Genomic DNA, 23,963 nt, shown 5'->3' on the forward strand with positions numbered 1-23,963 from the left:
AGTACCCAGGGGCGGCTCCAGGCACCAGCGCACCAAGCGTGTGCCTGGGGCGGCAAGCCGCGGGGGGCGGCCTGCCAGTCGTCGTGAGGCTTCGGCGGCAATTCGGCAGCGGGTACACCAAAGGCGCGGGACCGGCGGACCTCCCGCAGGCATGCCGCCGAAGGCTGCCTCACTGCTGTGCTTGGGGCGGCAAAATACATAGAGCCGCCCCTGGAAGTACCCGTCACTCCTTGAGGTGTAATGTGTGTGAGTGAGAGAGAGAGCACAAGCAACCTGGTGCTGCTCCTGTCATGGATACACAGGTGGTTTCAGTAGGGTTACCATATCTCATAAATAAAAAAAGAGGACCCTCCACGGGCCATGGCCCCGCCCATTTCCCCACCCCCTAGCCCCGCCCCAACTCCGCCCCTTCCCGCCCTAACTCCGCCCCCTCCTCCCTCCCACTCCCAGCCAGGGGGAAAGGGCTGCCCCAGGGCTACCAGCTTCAGGGTTTGCTGGGCAGCCCCCAGACCCTGCGCCCCCAGACGGCGCTTCCCCAGCGCAGCTGGAGCCCGGGAGGGGAAGCGCCCGGGAGGGGAAGCGCCCAGCCGGGGACGCAGGGTCTGGAGGCTGCCCGGCAAACCGTGAAGCCGGTAGCGCTCGGGCTTTGGGCAGCCCCTATGCCTCCGGACCCTGCGCCCCCAGCCGGGGACTTCCCCTCCCGGGCTCCGGCAGCACAGGGTCCGGAGGCACGGGGGCTGCCCGAAGCTGGTAGCTCTCGGGCAGCCCAGCTCTTAAACAGAGCCGAAGAGGAGCAGAGCCTCCAGCCGCGGCGGCTCTGCTCCTCCCCGACTCTTCGGCTCTGTTTAAGAGCCGGGCTGCCCGAGCGCTACCGGCTTCGGGCAGCCCCCGTGCCTCCGGACCCTGCGCCGCCGGAGCCCGGGCGGGGAAGTGCCCGGCTGGGGGCACAGGGTCTGGAGGCACGGGGGCTGCCCGAAGCCGGTAGCGCTCGGGCAGCCCGGCTCTTAAACAGAGCCGAAGAGTCGGGGAGGAGCAGAGCCACCATTTTCCTGGACATGTTCGGCTTTTTGGCAATTCCCCCCGGACGGAGGTTTGACTGCCGAAAAGCCGGACATGTCCGGGAAAAAGAGGACGTATGGTAACCCTAGGTTTCAGCCTCTGCGCCTCTTGCTCCAGCACGTTTTACTAGGGAGAAATTCACTTGGAAAAGGCAACTTGTTCCTTTTGCTTTAACAAACTCTGTGTTTCTTTCCCACCTGCCCTAAAGAAACACAGGATAAAACCAGGCCAAGCAAGCAGCCTCCCGTGTCCCCTCCCACCATAGCATTCAGTTCAAATCACCATAAACCTGCAGCAGGCAGCACCTTTAGGCTTCCCACGAAGCAGCAGATTGGTTTCCTCTCGCTTCTTTCCACAGGCTGATTCACCGCCAGTCTGGGAATGGAAAAGTACCCGGTGCCGGCAGCCATGGCTGTGGCTTGACACTCGCTATAGCCCATGTGTAGCAGCAGCTACAACACAGTTTCCCAAGAGCTATTTGTCACGCCTAGTTGCCAAGCCAGCTCCTGAAAGAGCGGCTTGTTCCCTGCTGTTTACTGTCTCACCACTGGCTCCAGCCCACTAAGCTCCATCCATAAACTTCCTCCAAGTAAATACACATAGGCAGGCCAAAGCCAGAGGCAAGGATGCAGCAAATGAGCCAAAGTGGCCCACAGACTCCTACCACGCAGTGAGCAGCTAACCTCATTGGGGCCTGCAGGACTACAAATTCCAGCATGCAGTGCTCCACCAGGAGCTAAGGGACCATTTACAATCCTGGGACCTCTCCAGAGGAGGGAAAACACTGAGAGCCCCAGAAGCAGCTGCACCAGTTTTTTGCTGATTTTAGCTAGTGCATTCAAAGCAAAGCACTGTGGGCATTGCAGAGAAAAGCCATGTGATGGTATCTGGGTTATACGTGCCCTGCATTCCAAAAGGAGACAACCAGCCTTGCCAACCACAGGTATTCAAAAATCCTCCAAAAGTCATGAGATTTTAAAACATAAGAATGAATGTTGGGGTCTCTCTTTGCCTTCCGGTCTTGGAGCCTTTAACTAACACTCAGATCTTGATTTCCACCTTTTCCCCACAGCCTAGGGTTGCCAGGTGTCCAGTTTTCTACTGTTTAAAAGTCCGGTCGGCGGTGCTGTGGGTCCTGTCTTGGCTACGTGCTGCGCTCCGGAAGCAGCCAGCAGCAGGTCCGGCTTCTAGGCAGGGGGGCCACAGGGCTCCATGCGCTGTCCCCACCCCAAGCACTGGCTCCGCACTCCCATTGGCCGGACCAAACCCAAACCCCTCATCCCCGGCCCCACCCCAGAGCCCACACCCCCAGCTGGAGCCCTCACCCCCTCCCACATCCCAACTCCCTAACCAGCCTGGAGGCCCCTCCCGTACTCTGAACCCCTCATTTGTGGTCCTAACCCAGAGCCTGCACCCCCAGTTAGAGCCCTCACCCCCTCCTGCACCCCAATCCCCTGCCCCAGCCCAGTGAAAGTGAGTGAGGGTGTGGGAGAGCAAACCACCAAGGGAGGGGGAATGTAGTGAGCGGCCTCGGGGAAGGGGCCGGGCAGGGGGTAGGGCCTCGGGGAAGGGCTAGGGTGTTCAGTTTTGTGTGATTAGAAAGTTGGCAACCCTACCACAACCACAAGGACTAGAAACTTAATTTTGCTAATGAAAACTGAGATTCTCACTGAATGCCCTGAGTCCAGGAGCTGGGGTCTTGAAGAAAAACACCAAATATGGCAAGACTTCTGATAAATGGACTGACCTAGCAGCACTGTGTATGTGTCCTGTGTCCAATAGGGGGTCCCTGATAGTGTCCTATGCGGGAAGAAAGGTTTAGAAGAGGGTTATTTGGCAAACTAAGCCTGTTCTGCACGGCACCAGTAGCAGAGGGCACCTCTGTGCAGCAGGGACCTCAGACAGCCTTGTACTGGGGACAATGCCTTCAAAGAAAGACCATTCTGTGAGCACCTCTGCTCCGCATCTAGCCCCACAGCCTCCTTGGGCAGCAGTAGTCTTTGTTCAGTTTTAAGACAAGACAAACTAGTGTGAGTGTGGAACATGGGGGTGCTAGAAGGTCACCCCACTTGGGATCTGAGCTCTTGATCTCTCCTCCCTGGTGCACAACTTTATCTTATTGATCCTCTCTTCCTTCCTTGCCTGGCCTGCTCCTGGCTCCAGGCAGCTCCCTCTGAACGGTAGTTCTCCTCTTTGGGGTGCTTGCGCCTTCTCCTGGTTATGTGGCATCTGATGCAAAGCAGCCACACAGGACACAGAAAGAGGTTTGGCTTTAGTTTAGCTGGTGAAAAAAACCCATGGGAACCCTGCCAGGCTACTGGGCTGGGCTACACACAGCAGGAGGCAGGACTGCTAATGACTTACAGCCCCAGCAGTGAGCAGGTGGCAGCTGCAGCTTGTGGAATTGGGCTGGAGACCCACTGATATGGGGGGCTGGGGGCCTTGGAAAGGCAGAGACAGACAATGAAGCTGGCCTCGGGGGGCTGAATATCAGTCTGTTATAGGCACATAGGAAGGCTTTGTAGTATTCTGCCTTGGGGGCATTATCCTACAGCCCATCACCGCTGTATCTGAGAAAGAGACTGCCATGTCAAATCAACAGCAAGAGCGGAGTCCCTAGTAGACCCCCATGGCATCTCGGTCTCTGCTCCCAGTTCAGCCAAGCTCTGTCCAGCCATGCCCAGGAACGCCCGGTCGAACAGGGATCTTGGCAGCTCTGGTCGGCACTGTCAACCGGGCCATTAAAAGTCTGGTCGGTGGTGCAGCGGGGGCCTGGGACTAAGAAAGGCTCTCTACCTGCCCTAGCTCCGGATGGTGCCTGGAAGCGACCACCAGGTACCTGCAGCCCCTAGATGCGTGGGCGGCCAGGAAGGCTCCGCACACTGTCCCCACCCCGAGGGCCGACTCCGCAACTCCCATTGGCCAGGAACCATGACCAATGGGAGCTATGGAGGTGGCCCCTGCGAGCACGAGGGCAGCACGCTGAACATACCTGGCTGCTCATGTGCCTAGGGGCTGCAGGGACATGGCGGCTGCTTCCCGGGGGCAGCAGTAAGAGCTGCCGGGGCCCCGCATCCCAAGCCCCCTCCTGCACCCCAACCCCCTGCCCCAGCCCAGAGTTCCCTCTCACACCCAAACTCCCCCCCGGAGCCCACGCTCCCCATAACACTCCAACCCTCTGCCCCAGGCCCCTTCCTTCACCCCAAACCCCTCATCCCCAGCCCTATCCCAGAGTCTGCACCCCCAGCCCCAAAGTATGATGATTTAAATCCCTTTCAAAACTCTTGGAGGGTCAGCAGTTCTAACTCTGATATTACAGTTCTAACTCTGATGTTCTCGTTATCCATCTAAGTGGCCAATCCTTTTTTTGAACTTTGCTAAGCTCTTGGTCTCTTCTATCTCTCTTCTCCAAGGGAAACACACTTTCATTTAAAACTCTCTTCCCAGGAAAAGTTTTCCAGGCCCTGAATCATTTTCCTCATCCATCACAGAGTCCCCTCTGATGCTGCTATATTGTTTTGGAGACAGAGTGCCCAGAACTGCACACAGTATCCAGAGGAAGTGCACCAATGAGCGATATCAAAGCATTAGAGTATTTTCTGTATTATTATTCCTCCTGTTCCTTACACAGCCAAACTTTTGATTTTTCCTTTTGAGCAGAGGGCTGTTGTGATAATTGGGCCTACATATTTACCCTCACTGTGCGCTCACCAGTAGAGAGTGAGTTACAGTTGCCAACCCTCCAGGATTGTCCTGGTGTCTCCGGGAATTAAAAATTAATCTTTAATTGAAGATTATGTCATACAATGAAACCTCCAGGAATATGACCAATCAAAGTTTGCAACCCTAGAGTGAGTGTAAGGTTATTGTGATAGCTTATGAACTAGAACAACAAATGTTGATAGAAAAGGTGTGAAGGGAAGACAGTGTGACTGAGTCCAAACAGAAAGGCCTCCTAGCCCAGCTCAAGGACTGTGCTAAGATCATGCCGGGTAAACAAGAAAAATGTGGTGCTGGAAAGTAACTAACCAAAGTTGGTGTGTTGAATATTAGGCTTAGTTGGCTGCTGAAATAACGAAGGGATGGGCTGTTCCATCCACCACTGCTTTGGGGTCTTACAAAGAGACTTTGGGGAGACAAACTGGCTACTGGAGCAAGTTTCACCATCATTGCTGCCACCCCCACCATCTCCTGGGCCCCAGACCTTTGTCATCCTGATCCAGACAGGTGTCCTGACTGGACCGGGCCAGACAGAGGGACCCAGATGACATCACCACCCCTACCAGCTCCAGCTGAATCCCAACCACCAGCTGGGATGTGAGACTTTTGCTCCTCCCTGCTCCATTGTGTCCTTTTCCTTCCCTACCTTATTTCTTCTCTTTCCTATCTCTCTCCTTTTGCCTGGCTTGGCCGGCCAAGACTGCCAGAAGCTGGGACTGGATGACAGAGGATAGATCACTTGATGATTACCTGTTCTGTTCATTCCCTCTGGGGCACCTGGCATTGGCCACTAGCCATAGGCCGCATCCCCTCCCACACTCCAAACCCCTCAGCCCCAGCCCAGAGACTCCTCCTCTGCACCCCAAACCCATCATCCCCAGCCCTACCCCAGAGTCTGCACCCCCAGCTGGAGCCCTCATACACCCCCACACCCCAACCCCCTGCTGCAGCCCGGAGCCCTCTCCCGCACCCTGAACCCCTCATTTCTGGCCCCACCTGGAGCCCGCACCTCCAGCCAGAGCCCATAACTCCTCCCGCACACCGAACCCCTCAGCCCCAGCCCCAGCCCGGAGCCCTCTCCTGCACCCTGAACCCTGCATTTCTGGCCCCACCTGGAGCACATACCCCCAACCCAGAGCCCATAACCCCCCCCACCCACACACACACACCCCAACCCCGTGCCCCAGCCTGCTGAAAGTGAGTGAGGGTGAGGGAGAGCGAGCGATGGAGGGAGAGGAGATGTAGCGAGTGGGGGTGGGGCCTCGGAGAAGGGGCGGGGCAAGGGTGTTCGGTCTTGTGCGAGTAGAAAGTTGACAACCCTAGCTATAGCGCTGGATATGACCATTGCCTTAGTCCAGAACATCTCCACTCAGTAGGCCAGGGGGCAGGCAGCTGCAGCCTCCTGAACAGGGGCTCACTGTGCCTCCACTAGGTAGCCATGAGGCTGCTCTCTGAAATCAGCTCAGCTCTCTTCTTTCCTGCCTTCCCCTACTCCCCATGGTTCTGAGTAAAGAGCAGGGGTCCCTGCCAGGTAGGAAGAGGGCTGGGCCCACTGCAGAGGAGGGACTGAGCCCTGGCACCATGCTTAGGGGCAGAAGCTCCAACTTCTCTTCCTTCCCCCATCTGCCATGAAGGACGTTAGCTAGGGAGAAGAAAAAGGGGGGAACATGGCCTTGGGGATGGACCCTGTGATGGGTTCGGTCACAGAGACGCCCTGGGGACTGTCACCTGATGTGTTGGAATTACCTCTGAGCCCGTTTTCCACTGTAGTTTGGGACTCCAGAACCCTGCCTTGTTGAGCCACACATGCTAGTCTGCTGCAACACAGACCCAGGTCTGGTCCATGCCCCCAAAGCTGCAGACTTTAACCAAAACCTGCTCAGCAAGTCCCCTGTCTCCAGCACCCAGACACCCAGTTCCCAATGGGCTCCAAACCCCAAATAAATCCGTTTTACTCTGTATAAAGCTTATAGAGGGTAAACTCATAAATTGTCCGCCCTCTATAACACTGATAGAGAGATATGCACAGCTGTTTGCTCCCCCAGGTATTAATCACTTACTCTGGGTTAATTAATAAAACAATGTGATTTTATTGCTGTGACTTTAGGAATTATGAAAGAATACAGGCCTTTGTGACACACTCCCTCAGACCTGAGGGGGAGAATTTGGGAAGAGTCTCAGAAGATGATCTTGTGGCTAAGGTGAGCCTACAAGCAGCTCTGGATGCAGCAGACACTGCTACCAGATCAGTGGCAATGATCATGATGTGGCATTACTCCTGCTTTCAGGAGGCATCCCCTGTGAGTTGTAGGCGACAGTAGGTATCCCGTTTGAAGGAAGTACCTACAGTTAATGGTGGAGTATGACCACACACAATACTACATTCCACCTTTTGGACTCCAGACTTCACTGAAGGTATTTACCAAGGTGCTTGCAATAGTAGTAGCACCATACCTAAGAAAGACAGAATATTTTCATATACCCATACCTCAACAGCTGTCTGATATGAAGAAGATCTCCCACAACGGGGCTCGTAATCCATCCACCTGATTCCCTGTCTGTTCCACAATTTAGGTAGTACTGAGAAATCCAGCTTGACTCCTCTCTAAAATATGAAGTTATTTGGGCCAATTCTAGACTCCCACCAAATCAGTGGTTTATCTTCTCCAGGACAGAGTCAAGAACCTGTCATCCCTTATCCTACAGCTAGAATCAAACCCACATAAATAAGAATGTGCCTTGCCATGTTGGGACACGTGGTCTCCTGTACCTTTTATGATGCCATGTGCCAGACTTCACTTCCACTGCATTCAGGGCTGGTTCAGGCTAGCGTATGCCATTCCAGGCATCACTTGGATATGCCCTTCTATGTGTTACCCCACCCCAATCCCAAGTATTGTAGTATAGTCTGTCCTGGAAGAACTCTGTGAATGCCTGTATTGGGATCTCCTCCCAGCCTCCCCTCTGATCCAGGTTTATAGCTGTAGACACTTTGCTTAGGGTATGGGCAGCACACATGAGAAACCTTTCCAAGAGACTGATATAGTTTCTTGCCTCTCTCTGGACCCAGAGAGGCAAGAATGTATATCAATCTCTTGGAGTGCTGAGCTGGATGCATGGCTTGCGAGTCCTTTCTTCAGTATATCACATGGTGATTAGTCCAGGTAATGGAGGACAATATGACCACCATGTTCTTCATCAGGGTTTCTCAAACTGGGGGTCGGGACCCCTCAGGGGGTCACGAGGTTATTACGGGGGGAGTCATGAGCTGTCAGCCTCCACCCCAAACCCCACTTTGCCTCCAGCATTTATAATCACTCAGAGGCATGCTATGTGAAAGGGGTCACCAGTACAAAAGTTTGAGAACCAGTGTTCTACATCAACAGGCAGGGTGGTGTAAGACCCTACCAGCTCTGCCAGGAAGCCATCAGACTATGGAACTAGTGCATCACACTTGTGTTTCTCTTTCGGTCATACATCTACCTGATCTACAGAATACTTTAGTGGACAATCTCAGCACACACTGCTGTACCAACAAGGCCCTTAGTTTTTGTTTTTTACCATTTTTAACCAGGTTTTACAAAAGCTATTATTGGATATTTCACCTGAATTTTAGACCACTTGTGTACATGAAAATACCAATTATGTGAGAAATCAGTATATTACATTGTTAGTTGCTAATAAATTAATCTAAATGTAAATCCAAGACCATCTATTAAAGTAAGGCACTGTTAGTAGAAGATACACACTCATGTGTACATATGTGAATGTCAGTGCTCAAGTCCTAAAAAAAGAAGTACAGAACTCCTTAGACCCTGCTCCGGAAGGCGAGATGGCAAGTTGGTAACCAGGTAACCTAGCTGCTATCTCTCTTTCTGGAGGGGGTCCGGAAGAGGTGGACCTTACCTTTGTTTCCCAATCTCTGATATCACAAAACAAGGGGGAAATCCTACATGTGGATCAGAGATATCTTGATCTCAGGGCATGGAGGTTGGATGGTTGTTGACCATAAAGTATGCCTGCTTCTCTTCAATCAGGAATATCATCAAGTGACACTTTCTCGGGCGCCCAGGACTGTGGGTCCCTTGTCTCCAGTGTGAGAGAGTTCATCCTGTGATAGCTTTTTGTCAGCTCTTGTACACTGCCAGCCTTTCAACTACTCAAACACTCTCCTCAGGACTCCACCAGTCCTATTTTGCTTCACAGGTTAACATTAGGTGCACCTCAGTCCCCAAAATCCCTTTGAATAGTGTTCCTGGTAGCATCCAGACCCTGTCACTGGACACTCTCAGTGATTACCAGGTAAGCTGTTCCCCAAGAGACAGCCTGTATACAGCTGGAAGGTTACAGCTCAGGATCAGGTCCTTTATAATAATACAGCACTGTAATCTATTTATGGGGTCACCAAATGAACTAGGGGTCACCAAATGAAATTAATAGGCAGCAGGTTTAAAACAAATGAAAGGAAGTATTTTTTCACACAACACAACCTGTGGAACTACTTGTCAGGATGTTGTGAAGGTCAAGACTATAACAGGGTTCAAAAAAGAACTAGATAAGTTCAGTGGCTAGAGGATAATCGGGATGGGCGGGGGGATGGTGTCCCTAGCCTTTGTTTGCCAGAAGCTGGGAATGAGCAACAGGGGATGGATCACTTGATGATTACGTGTTTTGTTAAATCCCTCTGGGGCACCGAGCATTGGCCGCTGTCGGAAGACAGGATACTGGGCTAGATGGACCTTTGGTCTGACCCAGTATGGCCGGTCTTATGTTCTATTAAGTATAAAAAGTAGGATTTAAGTGGTTTCAAGTAATAACAGACAGAACAAAGTAAGTTACCAAGCAAAATAAAACAAAACATGCAAGTCTAAGCCTAATACATTTAAGAAACTGAATACAGGTAAATCTCACCCTCAGAGATGGTCCAATAAGCTTCTTTCACAGACTAGACTCCTTCTTAGTCTGGACCCAATCCTTTCCCTGGTATGGTTCTTGTTAGTTCCAGCTCGGGTGGTAACTAGGGGATTTCCCATGACTGGTAGCCTCCTTTGTTCTGTTCCACCCTCTTTTATAGCTTTGGCACAAGGCTGGAATCTTTTGTCTCTCTGGGTCCCCACCCCTCCTTCTAAATGGAAAAGCACCAGGTTTAAGATGGATTCCAGTACCAGGTGACATGGTCACATGTCCTGTGAGACCCCAAGCCTCCATTCTTTCTGACCTGACTCATAGGAACACAGGAAGGCTTACAAGTAAACAGAGCCATTTACAACCAATCATCCTAGTTAATGGGAGCCATCAAGATTCCAAGCCACCACTAATGGCCCACACTTTGCATAATTACAATAGGACCTCAGAGTAATACTTCATATTTCTAGTTTTAGGTACAAGAAGGATACATTCATACAAATAGGATGAACACACTCAGTAGATTAAAAGCTTTGTAATGATACCTTACAAGAGACCTTTTGCATGAAGCATATTCCAGTTACATTATATTCACACTTATAAACATATTTCCATAAAACTTATGGAGTGCAATGTCACAGACCCCACGTTTGGGAGGGGACTTTGGAGTGAGGAGCTGGATATGGGGGCGGGAGAAGGAGAGGACGTGGGATGGCCTTACTCTCCTGTGCTGACACTTAAGATAAACCTTAAAATCTTTTATGGGTTAAAGTCCATAATTCACTTATTTTTGCTGTATTTGAAAATTAGAATCTAATGCCCTTTGCCCCTACCCTACGCTGTCCCAGCAATGGCCCATGGGTCAGCTGAGTTCCAGCCTGCACCAGCAGGGAAGACACATGGACTGGCTCTCCTCTCACATTGGTTTTGCACCAGTGAATCCCCATGAACTTCCATGGAAATGGAAGTCATGGACTGTGATTCAGTCTGACCCAGGGCTGTTTCACCTTGATACACTGTATTTCTATACTGTATGGCACTGCAATCCCAACACAAACACTTTGCAGAATTCATTACTCACCACTGAAATACAGCCACCACTGGGATGGGAGGGAGCAGCTGGTTTATAGCGCACAGCAATGCCACATGACAGACCACTTTAGAAAGGAAGTGAAAATTCATCAATTCCAAGGTCAGAAGGGGCCTGTGTGATCATCCAGTCTGATCTCCCATACAGCACAGGCCAGAGAAATTCCTCAAAACTATTCCTAGAGCAGAGCTTTAGAAAAACACCCAATCTTGATTTAAACATTTTCAGTGACAGAGAATCCAATACAACCCTTGGTGAGTTGTTCCAATGGTTAGTTACTCTCACTGGTAAAGATTTTCACCTTATTTCCAGGCTGAATTTGTCTAGCTTCAGCTTCCAGCCATAGGCTCATGTTTTACCTTTCTCTGCTAGACTGACAGCCCAGGATTAAACATTTGTTCTCTATAGAGCAGCAGTCCCCAAATTTTTGAGGGTTGCACCCCCCGTTATCCCTGTCCAGGCCCCGCCCCCCAACCTGCTGGGGCCAAGAGCAGGGCCCCAGTTCCAGGGAGGGGATGCGGACTGGGGTAAGGGGCAGAGGCTGGGGCCACAGCTGCGGATAGGTCTGTGACCAGAAGCAGGCCACAGCCAGGGGCCGAGGCTGGGGGCAGGAGTGGGAGCAGAACTGCAGCTGGCTGCCATGTGGGCCAGCAGCCAGGCCCGCAGCCTGGGGTAGTTCTACACCTGGCCTCACCACCAGCCTCAGCCCCAGGCTGGGAACTAGAGCAAAGCTGGGAGTGGGGAGGGGCTGGGTGGCACTCCCTGTCCCCCGGGGGGGCTGGCCCGGCCCCGCCGTGCACCACCGGACATTCATCCGTGCCCCCCTAGGGGAAACACTGACAGTTTAGGGACCTTAGCTCTAGAGGCAGAGAGAATTTTGCAAGGCATAATCTAATTATTGTGTCCTGGCCTAAATGCCCAGGCTGATCTCTATAACACTTTTGATGGCCACAGGGGACTACAGATCATCAGTGTCATGTCTCATCCAAAAGACAGCAGCACACCTGGCCCCTAGCACTGTGTCCGGTACAGAGCAGCATCTTCCGAATCACTAGAACCATTTCCAGATACTGACCAAACCTGAACCTGTTGAACTTGTAAAAAGAAGAACAGGAGTACTTGTGGCACCTTAGAGACTAACAAATTTATTAGAGCATAAGCTTTCGTGGACTACAGCCCACTTCTTCGGATGCATATAGAATGGAACATATAATGAGGAGATATATATACACACATACAGAGAGCATAAACAGGTGGGAGTTGTCTTACTAACTCTGAGAGGCCAATTAATTAAGAGAAAAAAAAAAAAAAAAAAAAAAAACTTTTGAAGTGATAATCAAGCTAGCCGAGTACAGACAGTGTGATAAGAAGTGTGAGAGTACTTACAAGGGGAGATAGTCAACGTTTGTAATGGCTCAGCCATTCCCAGTCCTTATTCAAACCGGAGTTGATTGTGTCTAGTTTGCATATCAATTCTAGCTCTGCAGTCTCTCTTTGGAGTCTGTTTTTGAAGTTTTTCTGTTGTAATATAGCCACCCGCAGGTCTGTCACTGAATGACCAGACAGGTTAAAGTGTTCTCCCACTGGTTTTTGAGTATTTTGATTCCTGATGTCAGATTTGTGTCCATTAATTCTTTTGCGTAGAGACTGTCCGGTTTGGCCAATGTACATGGCAGAGGGGCATTGCTGGCACATGATGGCATAGATCACATTGGTAGATGTGCAGGTGAACGAGCCCCTGATGGTATGGCTGATGTGATTAGGTCCTATGATGATGTCACTTGAATAGATATGTGGACAGAGTTGGCATCGGGGTTTGTTACAAGGATAGGTTCCTGGGTTAGTGGTTTTGTTCAGTGATGTGTGGTTGCTGGTGAGTATTTGCTTTAGGTTGGGGGGTTGTCTGTAAGCGAGGACAGGTCTGTCTCATGTGCCAGCAATGCCCCTCTGCCATGTACATTGGCCAAACCGGACAGTCTCTACGCAAAAGAATTAATGGACACAAATCTGACATCAGGAATCAAAATACTCAAAAACCAGTGGGAGAACACTTTAACCTGTCTGGTCATTCAGTGACAGACCTGCGGGTGGCTATATTACAACAGAAAAACTTCAAAAACAGACTCCAAAGAGAGACTGCAGAGCTAGAATTGATATGCAAACTAGACACAATCAACTCCGGTTTGAATAAGGACTGGGAATGGCTGAGCCATTACAAACGTTGACTATCTCCCCTTGTAAGTACTCTCACACTTCTTATCACACTGTCTGTACTCGGCTAGCTTGATTATCACTTCAAAAAAATTTTTTTTTTTTTTTTCTCTTAATTAATTGGCCTCTCAGAGTTAGTAAGACAACTCCCACCTGTTTATGCTCTCTGTATGTGTGTATATATATCTCCTCATTATATGTTCCATTCTATATGCATCCGAAGAAGTGGGCTGTAGTCCACGAAAGCTTATGCTCTAATAAATTTGTTAGTCTCTAAGGTGCCACAAGTACTCCTGTTCTTCTTTTTGCGGATACAGACTAACACGGCTGTTACTCTGAAACTTGTTGAACTTGTGATAGCAGAGAAGATCACAGCTCCAAGGACTACAACCGCAGATCACACTGAAAGCCTGTAGGAATCCCTTGTAGGGTTGTTCCTTTGGGATCTGCTCAGTTACTTTGGCTCCAGTCCAGTACAATGACTGTCCAGGCCAGACAAGGCCAAATGTATGTCTGATAGAAGTCTTCCAATGAAACAGGATTGACTCCTTTGGAATAAGTATGTTGTTGTGCATAATCCATGGGGAAACCCAGCAAATTTTTCCTTCCTGATGGGCCTGGGCCTTGAACTGATTGGGTCACAGAGGAAACCAACTGTAACCCCCTGATATGTACCAGTTCCTCTACCATGGCCAAAGGGGCTACAGATTCTGCTTCCATGAATGCATGTGGAGAAATCTCTTTTAGATGTTCTTTTCTTGCCTGTATCAATTTTTAAAAAAGATCAATTTTTCAAAAGCCCCTGGCTCTGCATAGGGGCCAGGCATCTGTCAGAGATTTTATAAAGCAAGTCTTTGTTTGCTACAGCTAGGAATGGCCAAAAAAAGCACCTAGGACCAGGAGAAAAAATAATACCCAGTACAGATTTCCTTGCTCTCATCAAACTCAAAATAAAACTGGACCAATTGGGAACAAAACATAGAAAGGCCTCCACTCAAAGGCCCAGGCTCCGCATGCGACCACAGATAATCACAAGTCAAACATGCTCAGTGAGCTCAACCTCCTCCCTATGCGTACATAGATCAAACACCCCACAGGAACAAGTGTCCCTATTTAAGAGAGCCAGGACTCTGCATTGGCAGAGCTGCGAAAGGGCCCAGAGGACGGCTTGCAGGGGGTGCTGCAGTTCAGAGTGGATGTGCTTTGGCACTAGAGTAGCACAGGATTAGGCCCCTTGCAAGCTACAACCAAGGTATCCTTGCTGAACTGTTGCAGAGGCAGCATTGGAATACCTGTGGATCACAGCTAAGGTGCATGACGCAGCATAGTTTAGTGGGTAGAGCAGTGCATTGGGACTCAGGAGACTTGGGATCTAGTCCCAGCTCTGCTACTGGCCTTCTGGATGACCCTGGGCAAATCACTGCCCTGCTCTATGCCTCCATTTCCCCTGAGTGAACGATACTGACTCACTCAGAGCTAGGTGTAATTGTTATTTTATCAGAGTGGTTGCAGGTCAGGACCGAGATACACTGGGTCCTGTCTCTGACTTGCCACTGGCGTCAGCCCCTCCCTTTCAGAAACACTAAACACTCTTCACATTCCAGAGAGAAAACCCTAGAAAGCTACTTGATAAGTCTCCTGGTGGAAGAGGGGCTGAAATCCTGACCCGACTTTAGTCAATAGGGGCTTTGCCATTGTCCTCAGTGGGGCCATGGTTGTAAGACTGGCTGGGAAGAATAATCTTATAATCGCTAGGGCCAGGAACACAGTGCTGTGGGATGACGGGAGGCAGCAGTACTGTGAGATTAAAGGGTTACACCAGGTTTTAACAAAGCCACTGTAAACCAGCACAGCCCATCCCCGTCCTGGGCAGGTGTCAATGCAGAGTTTCAGAAAGACACTTTCATCTTCTCTGTATTTGGAAAGTGTGAGTTCCTGGAAACGGGGTGACCCGTCTGTTATGGAGGAAGAAGATTAATGAGCCTTGGCCTCCGGTTGGCAGGAGCACAGCCAATGAAAATAACCTCTGGGGCAGCTGCTTCACTGGGATTGCAACAGCCTGGCCTTCATTTTGCTTACCTGGATTAACCTGAGCTTTGGCAGCACTTGGGATGTGGAGCAACAGCAGCAGGAGGGGCATCCTGGGAGGGGAGATCATCATGGCAGGTTACTTCAGCCCCGGAGCAGCAGCTGAATGGGGAGATAAAAGAAGCAGTAGAAGACATTAAGCAGGACAGTGGGAGTATGAAATTGTCACTGCTGTGAAGGGGCAATACTGTGCAGCTCAATGCACATGGAGCAGAGATGCATGAGAGGGGCCCACATGCAGTCTGAACATCTCTAAGACTTGGGGGATTCTGATCCAGGGTTCCTGCCCTTGTCCAGTACAGTCATCCTCCATTTCTCCCCCGCTGCCAGCCCTGTCTCCTTGCTCACGTTTCCTGCCAACTCCCAGTTTGCTAGTCCCCTCCCTTGATTTCTGCTTCCAATCAGGGCTGCCTACTCCTGGGTTCCTCCCATAACGCAGCAGGAGAGAAATCAACATTTTCCTATCTATAAATTGAGTTTCTAGAGTCCGCCCCCAGCTTCATCCCCCATTTGAGCCAGAGGGCAGCTCTTATGCATGTGATTGGCCTGTCTGTCTCCATCAGTCATAGAGCATGTCCTTTCCCACGTGGCTGTTGCAGCAGCTACAAGTTCTGCCCTAGGATATTCTGCTAGAAAACCTGTGTGATGCTGGCAGACCAGGTGTCAGCTCATGCCAAGGCCTCCAGCCTCACTGAACACTGACAAATGCATAGCTGGAAACCAGTCTGGCTCACTGTGTGTTAGCATGGTTAAAAAAGATGTTAAGTTGAAAAGAATGTGTTTAGACCTTATGAAATGCTTGAAGGATGCTGCATGTATTGATCTCACTTATAACATCTGTAGCTCATGGTATACAGTGCTATTGAGTGTTTGCATGTAAACCGCTGTAATTGTGTAACTCACCAAACAGAAAAGAAGCATTAATTAGTGTGTGCAGGGCCAGCACTTCACAAGAAGGCCCACTGAAACCAAATGAGCCACTGAGAAACATCAAATGACAAAGACACACACCCATGAAGAAGAGACAGGCATGGCCTCTTGTTCCATCAGTTTGAACTCTGAGGGAAAGGAATAAAATTCCCTGACCAGGAGGCACTGTATCGGTGTGCTGCCTTGAATTTGGAAGGACAATATTTCTAAACATAAGCAAGGGATCCCCAAGCTGCTTAGCTTAGGTTAGCCCTAAAGGACATACAGACACTGCACATCACAGCAGCTTCCATTACCTTTTGAAATCTAAAACTGTAACTCATTTCTGTGTGTGAGTTTACCTGCTTGTACCTTGTAAATAACTCTCATTTCTTTCTCCTAGTTAATAAATCTTTAGATAGTTTATTACAGGATTGGCTACAAGTTTTGTCTTTGGTAAGAGATCTAAGGTGCAATCGACGTGGGGTAAGTGACAAGTTCTTTGAGACCGGAAGTAACCTAAATATTGCTGTGATTTTTTTAAATAAATGGAGATATCCTATCTCCTAGAACTGGAAGGGACCTTGAAAGGTCTTTGAGTCCAGCCCCCTGCCTTCACTAGCAGGACCAAGTACTGATTTTGCCCCAGATCCCTAAGTGGCCCTCTCAAGGATTGAGCTCACAACCCTGTATTTAGCAGTCCAATGCTCAAACCACTGAGCTATCCCTCCCCGCCTAAATTAGAAAAGATAATGTAAGGGACCATCTATCACAAAGGCAAGTTTGACCGGCAGGTAAGATAGACCGGAGTGCCCAAAGGGGATGCCTGTGACTCCATGTTAAGGCTGTAATAAGGCTTGAAGAGTTCACACTTGTTATTTGGCTGGTGAAATCTAATTATAGTACACACAACCAGTTGTTTGTGCCCTGTTCCTTGACAGTCTACCCTGAGGTTGGCACTCACACTAGTGAGCTACTCTAGACAGCTTGACAACGTGGCTTAACTTTTAAACAACCTTTAACCCCTGGAATCCCCTCACCCAAGGTAAACAAAGAAATGATGGATTAAGAATGGATCCATGTAGTGTAACTAAGTTCCAGACCAGCCTCAGAGCCCCAGTCTGGAAGAGGTTCAGCCCAGCATGGGGAGACTAATCCACACATACAGCAAGGAAAGGATCTATTTCTTATCACTCACTCACACCAGTCTGAAGCAATGGGCCACTTTTAGCAATGTCCATGCCCAACACGAGTGAGGGAAGAGGGGCCTAGTGAGTACAGCACTGAGATCAGAACATTCCTTCTGGGGGTGGCATCCCAGGAGGCAGGGATGCCCCATCTGCAGTACATTGAGAAGGACTTAAAAGATCCTCAATAGCTCTGGTGTCCATGACATGGAGACTGAACTGGGCGGGAAGGGGATTTTCGAGCAAATCTGCACACTGGAATTTTTTCCTGTACCGAAACAGAACAAAATTTTAAAAATTCAGAATTTCCCACAAAACATTCTGGAAATATTCTTTTTTTGAGTCTAGTGAAACACTTTGTTCTGATTTTAACTTTTAAATATGTTTATATTATAATCTATAAAATAAAAAATGGAAACAACAAGATGTTTAGAAATGGAAAATCAGAACAATCCATTCTGAAAAGGACTTTTTCTCATAATTCTGTTGCAATCAACACATTTCCACTAAATATTCTTCTTTCAATGAATCAGCATTTTCTGGTGGAAAAACATTTCATCAGAACATTTCCGACCAACTCTGATGGAGATGGTCCAACTGAAAAATTCCCTGAGGGATGAAGAACAGAACCATAGAAATGCAGGGCTGGAAGGAACCTCAAGAGGTCACCTAATCCACCCTCCCCATTCTGAGGAAATTTAGACCAGCCCTAACAGATATTTGTCTGACCTGTTCTTAAAAACATCCAAGGGGATTCGAGAACCTCCTTTGGCAACTTGTTCCAGTGCTCAATTACTTGTTCCCTGTATGTTTAAAATACTGGTCCCTTGTATGTTTTTTTAATATGTGATCACATCCAACTAGGGATGGATGACCAAGCAGGAAATCAGTGATCAGCGCAAGAAGAATACAAAGGAACCACATGTGATCCCTGGTTGCTCTCTGCCCAGGGCAGGCAAGTCTATCTAAAAATTAAACTGCACAGATTCTTTCTCAAATGCCTTTGGAAGTGAGATGTGGCACAACAAAGCAAGTGCCAAGGTAGAAACACATTGCAAAATGCATTTTGCTCACCCTGGGACTCCAAAAGAGACAACCACAGATCATGGCCCCCAGTTCATTCAGCAATTCTCTATAGCACATCAGTTCAGTCACACCTTGGCAAGCCCTTTCTGTGCACAGTCTATTGGGTTAGCAGAAAGGAAGTACTAATAGCACAGAATTGGATAAAGACAGCTCTGGGAGACTGAGGGATGCATACCCAGCTTCGTTAGGATATCCCCCCGCACACTGCATAGTGCTCTACTAGGGTTATCAAGGCTAATTCCCCACTCTGGCACTTCGAGTGCAGAAGGTGGGAGCCCGCAAAGATTCTAAAATCCATTCCAGGCTTGTATTAAACTCCCGAGGTTACAGCTTTTCTCTGACCTTGGACCTCCTCTGAGCACCCCACATTCCCCCTCCTCCTTCCCGCTTTGATCTTGGTTGGGGGTTGCTAAGTGCTTCCCTGCTCCCCACTCGCCCTGCAGCCCCTGCACCCCCCCGCTCCTGCAGTCTCTGTGCCCCCCCGCCTGCCCTGCCCCTGCACCCCCCTACCCCTGCAGCCTCTATGCCCCTGCCTCCCCTGCTCCTCCTCACCCTGCAGCCTCTGCACCCCCCCCCCGCCTGCCCTGCTCCCCCGCTCCCCCGGCAGCCTCTGCCTGGCGGGGGCTTCGGATGCTCAGCGGTGACCGGGGCAGCGTGGGTCCCTGGAGCCGCGGCACACGCCGCATTCCTGCCCTGCGCCACAGCCTTCTTCCTGCCACGCGGGGTGACGGAGCCGCAGGAAGGGTCCCCCAGTGGCCGGGGAGTTCCAGCCCGTGAGAGAAGCCCGAGCCGCTGGCTGGGCCCAGCCTCCCCGTGGTCCTGCGGGCTCGGCTGGGGCGCGCGGTCCGCCCGGCCTCCGGGGGCAGCAGCGGCCCCTCCACCGCCTTCTGCGGCTGCGCCTCCCTCCTTCCCCTGCCCGAGCTCGCTACAATGTAGCCGGGCGGCTGGGCTGCGCTGCGGACCCGGCGGGTCCTGCTAGGGCCGGGCGGACCCTGACTTATGCTGCCTCCCTATTTCCCCGGACATGTCCGGTTTTTTGGCAATTCTCCCCGGATGGGGATTTGAGCACCAAAAAGCCGGACATGTCCGGGGAAATCTGGACGTATGGTAACCCTAGGTAACAGCTAATACAGAATCAAAATATCATCCACCCCAAAGTAGAACACCTGCACCAACCACACCAAAGTTCAACAATTATACTACATGATACAGATGGCAACAGCTACACTATCCACACCAAGGTGAAACAACTATACAATCTGCAGAAAGGGGTTAGAGATACACCTTGTGCACTGAGGTGTAACAGCTACACCAGCTGCATGACAGTGTAACAGGTGCACTGTGCACACAATTCATAGCAGCTAAACCCTCTGCACTCAGCTGTAAAAGTTGTAACCTCCATACCAAGCATGGAATAGCATCCTGGTGTAATAGCTACACTATCTACAACAAGGTGTAACAGCCATTCCATCCACACCAAAAAGACTAACAGCTACACCATCAGTATTAGTGTGTAACAGCTACCCCATCTGAACAAAGGTTTAAAAACTACATTAGCCAAGCTATTGTACCTGCAAACAGGTTTGACACTTACCCCATCCATACCTGGGTGCAGAAGGCACCCCATCCCCATCTCTACCAAGCTATCAGCTGTATGGTCTGCAACATAGCGTAATACTTATAAACACCAACACTAGGGTGAACAGCTACAGCATCCACACCAAGGTGTGACAACCATAACATCTCTACCAAGGTGAAACAGCTATACCATCCACAGGAAAGAGCCACACCTCTACCCTCCTGTCCTTATCCCTGTGTAAATCTATACGTATACAGTGAGTTGTAATGGCTATATGAGTAGCACACAGATGTGTTAGATATGTGAGCCACACCCAGGTAAACGGCTCACACTCTCCACACCAAGCAGTAACAGACATACCACATGTACCCAGGTGTAACAGCTACACCATCCACACGCAGGAGTAATGATACCATCCACACACGGGTGTTAAAGCTACCCCATGCACACTACAGTGTTACAGCCACTCCAACAGCACCCAGGTGTAACACTACACAATCCATATCCACCTATAATAGCAAGACCACCCGCCCCAAGCTGCTACACCAACTATTACAAGATACATCATCTATACCATCCATACCAAATGTGTAACCTTCCACCTCCTGCAACCAGGTCCTGTGCCACAAGCACTGTTAAGGTCAGCCACACAGCAGGAAGTGACATCTAAACAGAGGCTAGGAGGACACAGGCTGTGGTTCTGGGGCTACCCAGAATGCGCCGACACTGCTCATGCACGGAGAGAAGTAACATGCCCACACCAGTCACTGACAGCAGCAGCAGCAGGGAAACACTCATTATGGGGGGAGAGTCAGTTGATGCTGACCTCTGTCATGTGGTGGGGTGTTTGCCTTCAGAGCCCTGACTCAGGGCTTAAGCTATACTCCTGTGTGTTAGACACCTCTGGGTTCCCTGCACTACCCAGGCAGCCAGAGCTCCTCTCCCCGCACTGACAAGGCAGCTCGCAATGAAGGAACCAAGGCTGAAAGTTCCACACGCCCCAGGCTGGCACGTCTTCCCCAGATGAGCGGGGCCTAGGGGTGCCTGGGTCTCTCTCTCTCTCAGTAGTTATCTGTCCCTCCTCACCAGTCTACCTGAGCCCTGCACAGCTGTTAGTGGGTTGGAGCCCCACAATAGATGGGAGGCGTTTTGGAGATGATGCCCAAGGCAGATTAAAAGACTCCCCCAAGCTCACTCATGCCAGAAGTGGGAATATCCTCTCCGGTCTCTGCAGGCGCAGTCCAGTGCCCCATGCTACAGCACTAGCTTTACCGAGCCTGCCCAAACCCCACAGGGAGGCAGTGAGACAGATACCCTGGGGGCAGCGCCAGGGTTGGAGCAGTCGGACACAAAGCTCACAGGAGCCAGCTTCTACCATGGAGTCGCTGTGCACGGCACTGTGCTCATGAGAAGCCCTGTATGCAGCCCAGCCCTACGGTTGTGCTTCTCTAGCACCTCCTGCCTGTGGGTTGAAACGCACTTTGTGACCATTAATACGGGGGCAGAGCAGCAGAGCCCTTCTCTGATGGAGGGGAAGATGAGGCACACAGAGGTAACTGACCCACACTTCAGGGTGTCTGGGGCAGCATGAGGCCTCTCAGCTCCTAGATCCACGTCAGCTGCAAAAACATGCTTCCTCCCTGCACTCACACACTATTTTGCACCAATGACCAGGGAAAATGCAGTCCAGCCCTCCCAGATGGACCAGTGGGTGATCCCTCCCCCTCCCCAGAACAATCTACCCTAACAAACCACTGGGGCCTGTCCCACCACCAACAACTCCTCCTGGTGCGCATGCACCGCATGCAGCAGTGCTGTGATGGGAATGTTTCTGCAGTAGCACACCAGGGACCATGACGTGATTATTGGCTGGTCCCAGCCATGCTCTGACCAGAAGGCCCTGTCAGGGGACCTGGCGCAGCAGCTCAGGCAGCCAATGCCTGAAAAGGAACATTTCTACCAGGGGACAAGCGGAGGATGCTGGTACAGACTGTCTCTGAGCGAAGAATGTGAGTGACCAGGGCTCCCCAGGCATCTGGACTGCGCTCCCTGCAGGGCTAGTCAGCCCCACTGCGACCCACTGCCAGACCCATCATCCCCCCCCAGCAGCCCTACTCTGCTCAAAACAGCAGGAACATCCCCCTGGAGGGTCAGCAATGGTCTGTGCCTCCCCAAGGAAGCTCCATAAAAGAGAGCAGAGCCTCAGGCAACCCCATGGAGAAGCCCGATAAGAGCCCACTCCTGCCACAGGAGCAGAGGGCGCTGAGGGCAATGGGGGTGTTGGCAGGGCAGACAGCGATGAGGGCAATGGGGGGTGCTGGTGGGGCAGAGGACACAGAGGGCAATGGAAGATACAGAGAGCAATGGTGGGCGGGGCAGAGGAGCAGGGGCACTGAGGGCAATGGGGGGCGCTGGCAGGACAGGGGGTGCGGAGGGCAATGGAGGGCACTGGTGGGGCAGAAGGCATTGAGGGCTCTGGGGGGCGCTGACGGGGCAGGGGAGCAGGGGCGCTGATGACAATGGAGGCGCTGGCGGGGCAGAGCAGCAGGGGCACTGAGAGCAATGGGAGGCGCTGGCGGGGCAGAGGCTGCTGAGGACAATGGAGGGTGCTGATGGGGCAGAGAAGCACGGGCACTGAGGGCAATGGGGAGCACTGGCAGGGGAGCTGGGGCATTGAGGGCAATGGGGGCACTGGTGGGGCAGAGGGTCCTGAGGGCAAAGGAGGGCACTGGTGGGGCAGAGAAGCAGGGACACTGAGGGCAATGGGGAGCACTGGCAGAGCAGAGGAGCAGAGGCACTGAGGGAAATGGGGGGCACTGGTGGGGCAGAGGGTGCTGAGGGCAATGGGGAGCACTGGCAGGCAGAGGAGCAGGGGCACTGAGGACAATGGGAGGCACTGGCGGGGTAGAGGGTGCTGAGGACAATGGAGGGTGCTGATGGGACAGAGAAGCAGGGGCACTGAGGCAATGGAGGGTGCTGGCAGGGGAGCTGGGGCATTGAGGGCAATGGGGGGCACTGGCAGGGCAGAGGGCCCTGAGGGCAAAGGAGGGCACTGGTGGGGCAGAGAAGCAGGGGCACTGTGGGCAATGGGGAGCACTGGCGGAGCAGAGGCACTGAGGGAAATGGGGGGTGCTGGTGGGGCAGAGGGTGCTGAGGGCAATGGGGAGCACTGGCACTGAGGGAAATGGGGGGCACTGGCGGGGCAGTGGAGCAGGGGCACTGAGGGCAAAGGAGGGCGCTGGTGGGGCAGAGAAGCAGGGCACTGAGGGCAATGGGGAGCACTGGCAGGGCAAAGGAGCAGGGGCACTGAGGGAAATGGGGGGCGCTGGTGGGGAAGTGGAGCAGGGGCACTGAGGGCAATGGGGGGCGCTGGTGGGGCAGAAAGCGCTGAGGGCTATGGGGGTGCTGGCAGGCAGAGGAGCAGGGGTGCTGAGGGCAATTGCGGGCACTGGCAGGGCAGAGAGCGCTGAGGGCAATGGCAGTGCTGGCAGGGCAGAGGAGCAGGGGACACAGAGGACAATGGGGAGTGCTGCTGGGGCATGGGAGTAGGAGACACTTCAGGAAGACCCTGGGGCTGTATACCTCCTCCCCTCACAGCCAAACCCAGGAGAGCTCTATCCCAGCATCCCATCCTGGGGCGGTGTGGGGACAGGGCAGGGTTGGCCAGGGAGGAACAGCATTGGGAGAGAGGATCAGCAGCTTTGCCAATCCCCAGCCATTCTTCCCCTATTCCTGGGGGGAGCACAAGCAGCACAGCCCTAAGGCAGCAGTGGTGGCTATGGAGTTGCCCTGTATGCCCAAGTGGTGAAGGAAACTCCCTTTTCCCTGCGCACCTACATCACACGCTGGCTCCTGGCCCAGCACTGGCCCCTTAGAGATGATGATATTGCCCAACCTCCACACCATTCACATGAGCCCCGGCCAGAAACTGAAGCCATCCTGTCCCAGAACAGATCAACTGCAGGGTAGCAGTAGCTGATGTAGGGGACACAAGTCCTAGGGAAGTATCTGAGGCAGGAAGAATTTAGAGCACCATCTAGAGCCATGGCACAAGGTGTAGGCTGGAATCAGAAGGGTTCTTTCTCCAAGGGGGTCAGCAGTCCATGGAATAGCCCCCACTGCGTGCCAT

At 51.6% G+C, this 23,963-nt stretch overlaps 1 protein-coding gene across 4 annotated transcripts in view; it reads right to left on the minus strand.

Annotated features, from left to right (window-relative positions):
* The window catches only part of DDR2 (discoidin domain receptor tyrosine kinase 2), a 116,221-nt gene that overhangs the window by 56,420 nt on the left and 35,838 nt on the right, over positions 1-23,963 (minus strand). For all 4 annotated transcript variants that reach the window (XM_054037682.1, XM_054037679.1, XM_054037680.1 and 1 more), the window contains one exon: positions 15,065-15,175. In XM_054037682.1, the coding sequence (XP_053893657.1) occupies positions 15,065-15,146 (82 nt within the window). In that variant the 5' untranslated portion in view covers positions 15,147-15,175. The remainder of the gene's footprint in view (positions 1-15,064; positions 15,176-23,963) is intronic.

This window comes from Malaclemys terrapin, chromosome 8 (genome assembly GCF_027887155.1).
Source record: "Malaclemys terrapin pileata isolate rMalTer1 chromosome 8, rMalTer1.hap1, whole genome shotgun sequence".
NCBI lineage: Eukaryota > Metazoa > Chordata > Testudines > Emydidae > Malaclemys > Malaclemys terrapin.